Source organism: Podarcis muralis, chromosome 11 (genome assembly GCF_964188315.1).
Source record: "Podarcis muralis chromosome 11, rPodMur119.hap1.1, whole genome shotgun sequence".
Lineage (NCBI taxonomy): Eukaryota > Metazoa > Chordata > Lepidosauria > Squamata > Lacertidae > Podarcis > Podarcis muralis.
In genome coordinates, this window is record NC_135665.1 from 44,551,327 (window position 1) to 44,564,489 (window position 13,163).

General features: G+C 40.6%; 1 protein-coding gene across 8 annotated transcripts in view; it reads left to right on the forward strand.

Moving 5' to 3' along the window:
- ARL15 (ARF like GTPase 15) overlaps positions 1-13,163 on the forward strand; it is a 191,549-nt gene that overhangs the window by 27,870 nt on the left and 150,516 nt on the right. For 4 of the 8 annotated variants that reach the window (XM_077936385.1, XM_077936387.1, XM_077936388.1 and 1 more), the window contains exon 1: positions 7,495-8,315. The exons of 1 other annotated variant lie outside the window; for it this stretch is intronic. Coding sequence is in view for 1 of the 7 variants with exons in the window: in XM_028749130.2 (XP_028604963.1) it covers positions 8,304-8,315 (12 nt within the window). In the remaining 6 variants the exon portion in view is untranslated. Of the gene's footprint in view, positions 1-7,494; positions 8,316-13,163 lie in introns of those variants that run through there. 3 more of the 8 variants (XM_077936384.1, XM_028749125.2, XM_028749130.2) reach the window with 3 other exon arrangements.

Here is a 13,163-nt window from a genome sequence, read left to right on the forward strand (position 1 = left end):
GTTTAAGTTTCTGTTAATGGTTCTATGTTTCTCTTTTCTACTTTTTGTTGGTGTTCCCCAAGGTTCCATTTAAGTTCACTTCACCCTCTTGGCTTTAATACGTTTCCAACACTGAAAATCTTCCACTCTTAATGTTCTTTGCCTGATCTCATTCCTTCCTTAACTAAAGTGTATTATGCTTTTTCTGGAGAATAAATCAGAAATCTAATTTGTATATGACAGGTAAAAAATGGTTATGGTTAATGACATTTATACCATGATATATATTTATTTAAATTTATTATTGGCCATGGTTAAAATCTGATATGATATATTATTGATTTTATAACTTTTGTTTCAGTTAGTAGGTTGTTCTAGTCCAAATGTGAGTAAATCCAAAGTAAAAATACCTTTTCATAGAGAAAAGGAAAAATACACTAAGATGCTGAGGTCACAGTCCAGCAACTCTAGTGCATGTTTGGAAGTGGGCTTTGCATGCACAAACATGTACCGTAATGCCCTCAGGGGCTTACTGTAATATAGGAAGGAAGACATCACATGCACACAAATTGAGAACTGCTGCATGCATGCACACATTTTCCATAAAGAGAAAAGAAAACTCCTGAATGAGAGGGGCTCTAGTTGAGCTATTAAACTAAATTAATATCCAGACATGACTCTTCAGAGTATTAAATTAATGAGATAATTTTCTCAATGTAGCCTTTGCTTCTGCTACAGTAGAAAGTAGTAACTTACAAAATATTGTCCCACAATTAAAAGCTCCTGTTACCTTGAGAGTAGAGGAACAAACCATACTTCCTAGTTTGTTGCCTATAATTGAATGCTCTGTGCCTCGTTAACACCCAGAACTCACCTAGATGCCACAGTTGTCTGCTGTTTTTGTTTTGCCTAGGGCTGTATTCTGCTTGTTGCTTTCAGAACACACCGTGAATTAAAAGACTTTACATAATGCAACAAAAATTTAAAATGTTACAGTAGTCCTTTTATCAACTAGTTTTCAAGGATTCCTTTTGTCCTTCCCCCTGACACTGACACTTAAAGTATGAGAAGCTAGGAGAAATAATTGCCCAAATGATGAGTTCTAGTGAGTGAGGTGTCACAACTGGGATGCTGACAATTTCAACTTGGTATCATGATATAGCCAATGTGTCCCAATCAATGGTACTCCACTAACTGGATGCTCCTGCAGGAATAGTTCCATACCCCCCCCCCCCCGCCGCCCAGATCTGCTCTGGAGGATTGTTGGATCATCTGGGAAAGTGTGGAAGGTGGTACAGAGTACAGCAGAATACAGCAGAGGGAAGTGGGGGATTGCTGAAAATTGCTTCCTCTTCCTTCCCACTAGTGAGTCCAGTAAGCAGACTGAGAGGCTCTGCTGGCTTGGAGTTTTATTTACATATGGAAAGTGCCCTTCATTGACAGAGGGAGAAATATGAATACAACCCATTATCTTTGCCACAGAATTTTGACTAATGGAACAAATGTTGGCTAAAGTACTCTGATTTTACTTAATTGATATCAACTGAAGCAATATAACTCAGATAAGCAGCAATGCAAATGAGAATATTTAGACTGCAAAGTAGTGTTCCTGGAAAGGAACAATACAAAGCTAGGCTAAACAATGGAAGGTCTGTAGACTGAGTTCCGGCTGTGTTTTAATTTAGAGTTGCTACTTAGCCTGAGAATGGATGCTGGAATTATTATATTATGTTAGAATGTTGGACTAGTTCAAATCCATCTTCAGCCCTTGTCCTCACTGTGACCGTGACTATGACCATAAGTATATCTCAGCCTGAGCAACCTTGACAGGATTGTTGTGAAGACAAAATCAGGGTGGGTGGATAAGGCAAAGGGGAGAACAAGGTGTACTATCCAGAGCATTCTTGGGGGAAGGGTAGAATGAACATGTTATTCATAAATAAAATATTGCAGACATTAAATATGGTAATAGCATATTCATACATTTCTGAAGCATCAATGAGGACAGATAGATGAAGGTGGGAAATTGAGGAAATGGTGTTTCTGTTACTAACAGGGGGAAAAGATGCTTGCCACTATCCAGCATGGTTAAACATATTTAAAACCATTGAAATAAATAGGTTTAAATGTGCCTAACATGTATGTGCAACAATTCAAAGTGGGCATGGATTCTGATTTCATTAATGCAATCAGTTGTGAAGAACACATAACCTGTTGGTATATTGCCCATTTTATTAATGTTTCAGCAGTGATTTAGATTGCAAATCACAATGTCCTGGAAAAATATTTATATCACCTCATTCTGCCGTGTGTGTATTGTGCATACATGCCATATTTTGGCCAAGGAATGAAGATTCAGCTTAAGATATAACTGAAAGTCATTCCACATTGACCTTCTAGTTTCTTCTTTTTTAAACCCTGATTATGTGAATTGGCCATTAGGGAGGTGTCCTAAGGAACATCTACTGCAAATGAAATCTCCTTACAACACAGACATTATGAATATATCATATGCATCCAGTGTCATAGATGAGAGGAAGTTGAACAACTTGACTAGCAACATTCTTAGCTTGACATACAGTTGCTTAATCTGTTTTCTTTTTTTTTTTACAATATGTCGAAAATGTGTATAGGAGGCAAACTTGATGCATAAATAAATACTTTCAAATACTTTCATCAAGTGATCTGAATTTATACACTTCGTTAGGCATTTAACTACTGGAAGCAGATTTTTTTGTCTCAGTGTTGTTGTCTCAGATTTGCTCTCAGAGAAAACCCAGATGCCTAGATCAGGTTCAGTGGCCTGACTCCAAAGAACATTCTGCAAATATTGTGTTGGCGTCCATCCACCAGGGGTGAAGTGAAACCACTGGATAATCACAGCACCTGACTGAAAAGTCTAGTAACTCATAACTGCTGTCTCCTGAATTGTTTTTGTTGCATTAGCAGCACCAAAGTGACCTTTCTGGGATGCAAGCCTGGGTAGTATATACAGAGGTCCTGGACTGCCCAGATCACAATCCTCAATGATGTGGCACCAGCTTGGCTGCAGTAGTTGCCAGAAGGAGGCGTACAAGACAATATTCAACCATCTTAGGACTTCACGCCGGATTTTACTGGTACTCACCATGAAGTTGTTATAGTTAGTGCCACACTTTTTAACCCCAAAAAAAAGAAGAAAAAAAAAGAGGGAGGTGCTGGGACTGTGTACTCTTGAGTACCCCCTGAAAAAAGCACTAGGTTTATTCCTTAGCCTTTTCCTTTCCTGAAGATGTCCTGCAAGACAGCAAGTACAGTTTTTCCTGTGTTTAATTCCAAAGCCTTTGTCACAAATGAGTATAGCTGCAAGGTAGTGAGGTTTAGGAACAGAGTTTTCTTTTTCCTAGTGTAGAAAAAAAGGAACTGATTTATATTTCTGGAGTATCAAATTGAAAGAAATTATCCATTTATAGTACATATTTCATTCTCTAGTATCTTATCAGAAACGAAAGTGGGTGAAAATGATGTATTATGAATATTACAGACTCTTAAGCAATAAAAAGCTATTTGAGCACTTGCTGAAAGGTATAAAAGTGGGAGATGAGGTTTGCTGACTCAGTCAGCATAACAACCAACAACACCTTTACAAGTCTTCAGTCCTGCATTTCTAATGTTTCTTCATAATACTGTTACATGCCACCCCAATCTCCATGAGGATCACAGCTGTATCTGCATTTCCAATTTCTCAGTTGAAATGGTAAACTTAAGGGTCACCAATCAAATGACCTGCTAATGATGAAGCCTGAACCAACAATTTAGAAATTCAAGAGACTAAAACTTTTCCCCAGTTTGTTGAGCAATAACAGAGTTTGATTAACTTGACTGAGTTTGCTGACCGACTGCCCCTGGTAACTACAGCAAACAATGCAGTAATACTAGCAACTTGCACTTACTCTTTCTTAAAACACTGAGGTTCATTTTGTATGAGCTGTTCTTCAATGCTAGAATTAATCATTATTCACTTGCTATGGCCGAGTATAAAATCTGAGCCTCTCGTATATTTTGGCCTCTATTTATTGAACCCTGTTTTGTTTTTTACATTTCCTGCTGTTATTCTGTTATTAAAGCCAAACAATCACTCCAGGAAATGTGGACAGGGAGGAGGGTAGTTTGAAATGAAAATGCTTTCCAGCTTCCTTTTTTCCACTTTTCTGTTCCTTCCGCCATACCCTCCCTCAGATAAAAGGGGGGTGTACAAAGCCAGGAAAGTTATGTGGAGATCCTTGTGTGGATGGGATCTGTTTGACTTAGTCTGAGGCAGCATCACCAGAGCTTATCTCCCAAACATGTATTTTAAGGCTAATGCTCAGCCCTGGAACATGATAATGATGTGAGGCATGTATAGAATACTAATAGGTACCCCAAACTTGCCCCACACCTGAGATTAAAGAGTTTCTAAAGCAGTTAAGTGATTTTAGTGCCAATTTTGGCTCTGGTACCTTTCAGAAACTGAGCACTAATTCCGAGGAGAAAAGGAGAGGTTAAGGCAGAGGGCCTTCTTGGTAGTGGCACCCTCCCTGTGGAACGTCCTCCCTTCAGATGTCAAGAATTTAAAAGAATTGCACAACTTTTAGAAGACATCTGAAGGCAGCCCTGTATTGGGAGGTTTTTAATGCTTGATTTTTTAATGATATTTTTAGATATGCTGTAAAGCTGTCCAGAGCGGCTGGGGAAACCCAGCCAGATGAGCGGAATACAGTGGTACCTCAGTTTACGAACTTAATCTGTTCTGGAAGTCCGTTCTTAAACCAAATCCATTCTTAAACTGAGGCACGCTTTCCCTAATGAGGCCTCCCACTGCCGGTGCCCTTCTACCGTTCAGCTTCCGTTTGTAGACCGAGGTAAAGTTCACAAACCAGAGCACTAATTCCGGTTTTGCGGAGTTCGTAAACCAAATAGTTCGTTAAGAGGACTGTTCATAAAGTGAGATACCACTGTATAAATAATAATGTTGTTGTTATCTTCCTGTATTTGCCCTTGTACCATGACATATTCCATTTTATGGAAATTATTCCTTTACTATTCTTGCCTGTTAGAACACATTAAAACACACGTGTAAAGCTTTCTTTAATACTTTGCTGCTCTCAAGTATCCTAACTAACTGCTGTGGCAAGCCTGTCCAAGTTACTTCTGTAAACAACAGCTGTGGTTCAAGTGCAGTCCTATGTCTTCTTGGTAGCCACACCACACCTAATATTGTGGGACTGTCTGAAGAAGGGCCTCAGCTGAAGTTCTTAGCGTATGGGCAGGCACATCTGAAGACAGTCCTCAAATTATACTGCATAATTTTACACTTCTGATAATTTTTTGTGTCTTTGTGCATACACAGATTTGTAGTTGATGCATGCCAGGTGTATTCTCTGGCACCTTTGGTTAAGGAGCCTGGCCAGCAGGACTGGGAAAGATCCCCACTGGAAACCCTGGAAAATGAACAATACTTGATTTTATGGACAAGTTAACAATATAAGGCAGTCTCATCTATATGAAGGGAGCCCTTCCCTGCACTTTTACAGGCCAAGTGCACATTTTAAAAAGGCAATAATGTAGAATTGCTTAACTCTGGGTGTATGTTTTAAACAATTATGTACTTTTTGTGCTGCTATTCATGTACATTGCTGCTTTAAAAACATTGCACACTGAATAGCACTTAAAAAAACCAACAACCCACCGCCACCACAATACTGACTATGCAGCAAAGGGGCAATCATGTATTCTTCCACACACCACTAAATGCAGTGTTAAAATACTCAAATTAGCAGCTGCAAATTAAGGACCTATAGAACTTGAGGCAAGCAATTAAGTCTGTGCCTATCTAATTGCTGCTGATCTTAGCAAGAGAGACCCTACTTATGCATTATGTAATTGATGGTGGAAAGTATTGTCTTCAGCCTACTTAGCAAGACTTCACTGAGAAGATGATTAAGCAGGCAGAGGGTTGCCTATTGTGACCTTGGGGCTTCTTCAGTGCCACCAGCCCTGGGCTTCTGCAAGGAGTGCTCCCCACATGAATTGTAATCCATAGCCCAGCCTTTATTTTTCAAAGAGTAACTTTCTAATGTTTGTAGAACTTGTGACACGAGGCAAAATGCAGGTACTATGCAATAAATAAGAATACAATTTTTCTTAAGGCTTTTTTTTGGGGGGGGGGGGAGAAACTTTCAGAGTTTAGGAAAAGCAGATCTCACCAGTTAGACCAATGAGAAGGCAAGAATGAAAACATCCAATGTGTTTTGTTTTTAAGTCTTTTCTGCTGGTCTTCCCTGGTGGAGAAGTAGAGAACAAGGTTACAATATTGACACCAGTTGCTGGGAATTACAGATGGGCAGAGTGTTGTTATGCTCAGGTTCACCTGGTTGGTCACTGTGAGAACAGGATGTTGGACTAAATGGGCTATTGGCTTGATCCAGCAGGGCTCTTACGTTCTTATGCCACTCGATGGAAAACAACTCAGATATTCAGGATTTTAGTGTAGTTGTGATTGGGAAGTAGTTTCAAAAACAAAAGGAAGCAGCAATGAGAGGTCATGAGCTTTCTTACTCCAGATCATATTCACATTTAGGGAGAATAGGTAAGGTTCCATTCCCAGAGAGAGCAAGCGTTTACACAAAATGTGTTGGTGTAAAAAAGTTACAAGACAGACAGTTTGGATCTGCTGCAGGGATCTGCTGCCACAAGCAGGGGATTGATGACGAATGAGTGATGAGTGCTTTTGATAGGTAATGTGATTTTGGGAGGACCCCAACAGGAGCGCAGCAGGAGATCTGAGGTGCAGCTTTCAGTATGTAATCCAACTGCCTTGCTTCCAATTCATCACTGGGTCCTGGTCTTGCAGCACGTCTGGTTCCTGCCCCACCCCAAGTTGCTAAATCCCTGTGGGGTGGGGTGGAGAAAAGTGACAAGTCAGTCTATATCACCCTCCAATGTAGTCTCTTTCAAAACAGACAAAGGAAAAAAAAAGGGGGGAGAAAGTACTGCTTATGATGCCGGTTAACTAGCGGAGGAATAGGATGCAGAATGTAAAACGGGTCTTCCACTTGCTATTCGCTCTCCTGGTCCTCCATGCAGTGCACTGCCTAAGCATGTGTGTGTGTGTGTGTGTGTGTGTGTGTGTGTGTGTACCCTCAGAAGTAAGCTCTTATCACTTTTTACTGCTTCTTAAGTATGGTAATACCATACAGCCGGATCCCATGCACGTTCATTTCAGTGGAGCGTATTTTGGAGTAAACGTGCATACGACTGGCCTCCCTCCCTCCTGTAGTCTTATCAATGCCTTCCTCTTCGACCAGCTTATCTCACAGCATCTTCCATCCCTTTCTAAGTTCCTCTTCCATGCCCCTAAACAACTCGTGGTATTGCAACGTCTGTGCCAGGGATCAGGAACCTGTGGACCTCGAGATGCTGCTGGACTACAATTCCCATCAGCCCTGACCACGTGCCATGTTGGCTGGGACTGATGACATCTGGGTCACAGGTTCCCCTTTCCTGATCTGTACCGGCCCAGCTTTGAAACCTGCATCCTCACCGACCCACTTTCCTCGCCGCTCCTATTGCATTGCCGCCCTCCCATTCATTCCTCCCCTCTGCCCTCCTGGGGCTTTTCTCGTGCCTTCCTCCCGTCGACTCCCCTTCGTCCTTTGACGCCCAGCTTGCCCCCTTCGACCGCCTCCCACATCCCGATCTCCCCCTTCAAGTTCCCCCACGCCCCAACCAAGTAGGGAGGCTGGGAAAGCATGTGTGTCCCTTTAAGAGCCTTCTTTCTTCGCCTCACGTGTATGATCAGCTGACAGTGACGCTACAGGGGGAAACTCTCCCTGTTCCTGAAACATCGGGCGCTGCAGCGGGTTGCACGGGCGCCTGGTTGGGCTGGGCTCGTGTTTTGCTTCTCAGGCGTCTGCTGGGTCTGGCTGCAACAGCAGCGCTGCTACCGTTGCTGAGTGCTTGCTCGCTGAGACTGAGCGAAGAGGCAAGCGTGCCGGGTTCTCGCGGGCAGAGACGGTGCAGGGCGAGCAGCGGTGCATTGGCAGCCTCGGAGATCCAGTCCTTGCCCATCCAGTTACTGAGACCGCTGACCGAGATCTCCCTGATTTTTTCCCCCCGGGAAGCTTCCTCACAGCGACGGCAACTCCATACCGTAGTCCCTGAGATTTTTCCTTCCTTAGGAGCCGCTGAGACGACAGCCACTTCTTATCAGTCTCCAGACGTTTTCACCCACCTTGAGACTGCTTGATAAGAAGCAGGCTACTCTGTGACCTATTAACGCCTAATCCCAGTTGTTACCCTAGTTCATGGATTATCTGGTAGGTACTTGACTTAAACCGAATGAAATCGCCCTTCCCAATACATTTCTAGTTTGTTTCCAATTCTGCACGTTCCTATGTCTTGATATCTGTATGCTTTTTTATTTTATTTTTAAAAAATAATGGTTCATGGTGACAGCACATGCTTTTCTTCTTTTAATGGTTCGTGGTGACAGCACATGCTAAAAGGTCTCTTGGATTTAACAGAGAATTGTTTGCGCTTTTTGAAAAAGTGAAACTTAGTGGTTCTGTGAAGGTCCTTTTAGCATCAGTTTCACAAACAAACCTGAGTTTATCCCTCTCTATTGTTGACAGGGTAGGGTGGTGGGAAGAGGTTTTCCCTATTGTGTCTTGTGAGCTCTCGATTAGGAAATTGCATTCCTCATGCTCCAGGGTTTTTTTTATCAGACTTAAAACTATTAAAGGCCAGTGAGCAAGAGTGGCTTTCCTAAAGAGGACTATAGTCCCACTCATTTGGTTATTAGACTTCTAAACGCCTGACCTCGGTCACTAGTTTTCCTTCTAAATATATAAACAGAGGGAACGCTTGAATGCATCAGACTGAAGCTGGGCATTTGTAGTTCTTTACCTGACTAGTTTGGTATTCAGCAGTAACACTTAGCAGTCTTTAATGACTGTTGCCCTTATTTGTACAAAAAGAGATTTTATCTCGGGTGTTTGCTCCAAGGTTGAATGACTTTTCAGGTTCATGAAAACACTGGCAACTACAAATCCGAATTGCGGTTACATATGAAATAAGAACTTTACAGTAACGTGTTTGCTTGGATGATTTTTCAAATCTAAAGTAAAACAAAACAAAGTTTAGCTAACTGGTAGTAAACAAACACACACGGTTTGGTGTGCTTGTGTATTGATGTACTTTCTGTTGCTGGATTTATGACTCTGGAGTATAAATAAGCAGTGATGTTTTCCTGTGCTTTTCAAACAACTCACTTCTTTGCATTTCAGAATACATCTTGCCACTTAATGGTTAACACTTGCTTGCAAGTAATTAAAGTAAATTATAAGCTATTTAGTCATAAAGTGTTAGTGTTCTGATATGCTGCTCCATGGAAGAGGTGTGAGTTGCTATGTCTCCTTGGTTTCAGATTCTTATAAAGTGGTTGAGAAGTAAAGGAATATATGAAGAGATGCCAACTTATGTGACCAACATCTGTGCAGACCGCACCTGTGAAACTTACATTATAGTTTCTTGAAATTTCACTGCTTGAGTTCTCAAATTGTCAAATCCTCATAGGAAAGGCCTGTGTGAATAAATTGGCCCATAAAATCTATGTGTAAGATTGGTTTAATTATCCTAACAGGGGTTAGAATTTTTTTACTTTTTGATATTTTGAGGTGGAATGTGCTTCTGTTTGTGAGACCAAAAATATTTTTTGGGGTGGGTGGGGGCCTGCTTTTAAATAAGAGTTACCTTAAAAGGCTAACAAATTTAGTATGGTGTAAGCTTTTGTGGGCAACAGCCCATTTCACCAGATGTATGAAGTGTTATGCTGAGTTACAGGTATATAGTAACATATTTGAGAGGAGGGGCAGAATTGTAATTGTGAGCTCAGAAGGAAATGAGATGTAGAAAGTGCAGATACAGCGATAATTATGTAATTAACAAAACTGTAGCTGGTGAATAATATCCTGGTATTTGTATACCAATGAACACATAATAAAAGTACGCAATTAACGCTAATAAAAATACAACTACTTTGTCCCAATTCAATTCACAGGAGATGGAATCCACCCAAGAGTTTGCAAAGAACTTAAATGTGAAATTGATCTTCTCACAAAAATATGTAACTTGTCTCTTATATCAGCCTCCATACCTGAGGATCAGAAAACAGCCAATGCAACACCAATTTTTTGAAAGGGAACCGGGGAGGATCCTGGAAATTACAGGCCAGTTAACATCTGTCCCATTAAAACTGGTGGAAAGTATTTATAAAGATAAAATAACCAAGCATATAGAATAGTAAGCCTTACTGAAGCAGAGCCAGCATTGCTTCTGCAAGGGAAAATCCTATATCACGAAGCTATTCAAGTTCTTTGACAGTGTCAAGAAGCATTTAGATAGAGGTGATCTGGTTGACATAGTGTATTTTCAAAAAGCTTTCATATTGTTCATAAACAATCTAGAGTTAGAAGCGAGCAGTGAAATTGTTCAGAGTAGTTAAAACAAAAGGAGATCACAAAGATTTCCAAAAGGACCTCTCCAAACTGAGTAGTGAAGGTCTAGAAATGAGACCAGGGGTCCTTCACTTCCAGTTCAGACCCCCGCATAAGTGGATATGTGAAATTAATGGCCCCCCTCCCACATGCATCACTTTACACTTGTTTACATTGAACTGTATTTGCCATTCAGGACAGATAGAAGAAAGTACTTCTTCATACAACACATAGTTAAACTATGGTACTTGTCCCTACAGAAGCCAGTGATGATCCCCAACCTAGATAGCTTTAAAAGAGGATTAGGCAAATTCATGGAGGAGAGGGTTGTCGAAGGTTACTAGCCATGAGCTGTTAGCAGTAATGATTCTGAATACCGGTTGCTGAAAATCACATGAAGGGAGTGCCATTTTGCTCAAATCTTCCTTGTAAGTTTCCCACGGGCATCTGGTTGATCACTGTGAGAACAGGATGCTGCGCTAGATGAGCTATCAGCCTGATCCAGGATCCTTATTACTTATTGTAATTCGGCACTTTCATGATCTCCTTGAAGTTTTTTGTTATGATGTTCTGTATTGTTACTAATCTACAACACATACTGGGCAATGGCACTAACCTCTTGCAGGGCTTGCTTCCAGAGAGCTCACCAACCTAAAACAGTTATTCAGCAGTAATGGCAGTTTACAAAACAGAAATACAAACAAAGAAATTAGTCTCTATTTATTGGACATGGTTGCCAACTGTGGCAACACTATTCCGGGACATAACAATGTCATTTACAACATTAGGGATTCATTCACCTGCTCGTCTTGCAGTATGAGGTATGCCACCCTCTGCCAGCAATGCTCTTCTTGGCAAACAAACCAGTCTTTGTACAAAGGAATAAAGAGACAGAAATCTGTCATCAGAAATGACAATGTTAAGAAACCAGGGTGGGTCGGGGTGGGGGAGATTTCGGCATCTGGAATACTCTGTAACTGACCTTAGAAGTACCAATCTTTGAACAAAGAAACTTCAAAGAGAAACTGGAATGTGAAAAAGCTCATTCACAGTTCACCAGGAGTTTCAGTTCTATCAATTCTGGACTGAGCTTGTTTTTTAAAAATTAATGCTACATGTTTTGATTGGCTTACCAGTCATTGATCACCAATGACTGTTTTGTGAATGATCACAAAATTATCACTTTCAGTACTATCCCACATTTCATTTACCGTATTTTTTGTTCTATAAGACGCACCAGACCACAAGACGCACCTAGTTTTTGGAGGAGGAAAACAAGAAAAAAAATATTCTGAATCTCAGAAGCCAGAACAGCAAGAGGGATCGCTACGCAGTGAAAGAAGCAATCCCTCTTGCTGTTCTGGCTTCTGGGATAGCTGCACAGCCTGCATTCGCTCCATAAGACGCACACACATTTCCCCTTACTTTTTAGGAGGGAAAAGTGAGTCTTATAGAGCAAAAAATACGGTACCTCTAACCTCTTTCTTTCTTTCTTTCTTTCTTTCTTTCTTTCTTTCTTTCTCACTCACACACTAAGACACACCAACCTCACCTGTAACTTAGGATCTTAGTTCATGAAGTGACCTGTAGTCTGTGAAAGCTTATGTCATAATAAATTGGTTTGTGTTTAAGGTTCGGCAAGACTCTATTGCTTAAAATGGGAGTAGTATTTGACCGAAATAGATTTCTATAGCTTTTTGGTTAGCCTACCTTACTGCATCTCCCTAAAATGAAAACAAAAACAGTTTACTGCTGAAAAAGAATAAAATGGTGAGGTCTGAGAAAGTTTGCACATTATATTTATGCGTAAAGGATTCATTTGTCTCCAAAACATTTGTGTTCAGTCTTTATGCTGGGAAAGAAGATGTTTAACGAGATGGTATGTTTCTTTTTAAGAGCTTAGTTAATGGGCCACTAGTAATGAACTTGAATGTTCCAAGAGCAAGCATGCTGCAGCTCCCTGGAAACCTGGAGATTTCTCAAGTGATTTTCTGGAAATCTGTCTCTCATGTGTTTTTGAAGGAAACATTGAAATGCATGATTTTTGCAGAACTCTGTTGAACGCTTAGTATATTTAATTGATTTTGAAATAGGCTCATGTATGTGGGAAATTTACAAAATGCTCTTAGCTGAGCTCAGACTGACCTATTTCTCAGCTTCTTGCCCTTCCCTTCTGCTGTCATGCTGCATGCAGCCTCACTGTTTGCTAATGGTGTGCGTTGTGAAAATATGACACACTTGCTTTTCTTTCTTTTAAAATGTTTTCAGCACCTGCTCTTGCTGTTCTTAAAATGTACCTGTATCAGTTCTTTTTCTGCCATAACTCACACAAAGGATGGTACCCTATTATATTTATGATACCTTTTATGAAATGTGAGACTAGAATTTCAAATCCCTACTTTTTGACATGTCTAGTTATTATGGGTTGGTAGTCTGCTTGATTTGCTATGTATGAAAGGAAAGACAGAAGAATAGAGTTTGGAACTTGAATATGATTTCTTTTCCCACTTCTTGCCAAAAAAAACAAAAACCCCAACCTCTTAAACAAAACTAAAAACAGAACAATAATCATAACGTGTGCATGTACATATTTTTCTTAATGATACAGGTTTGCCATCTTTTTCAAAATGGCAGATTCAGCCCGTTGCATGTTCAGAAGGCCGTGGCTTT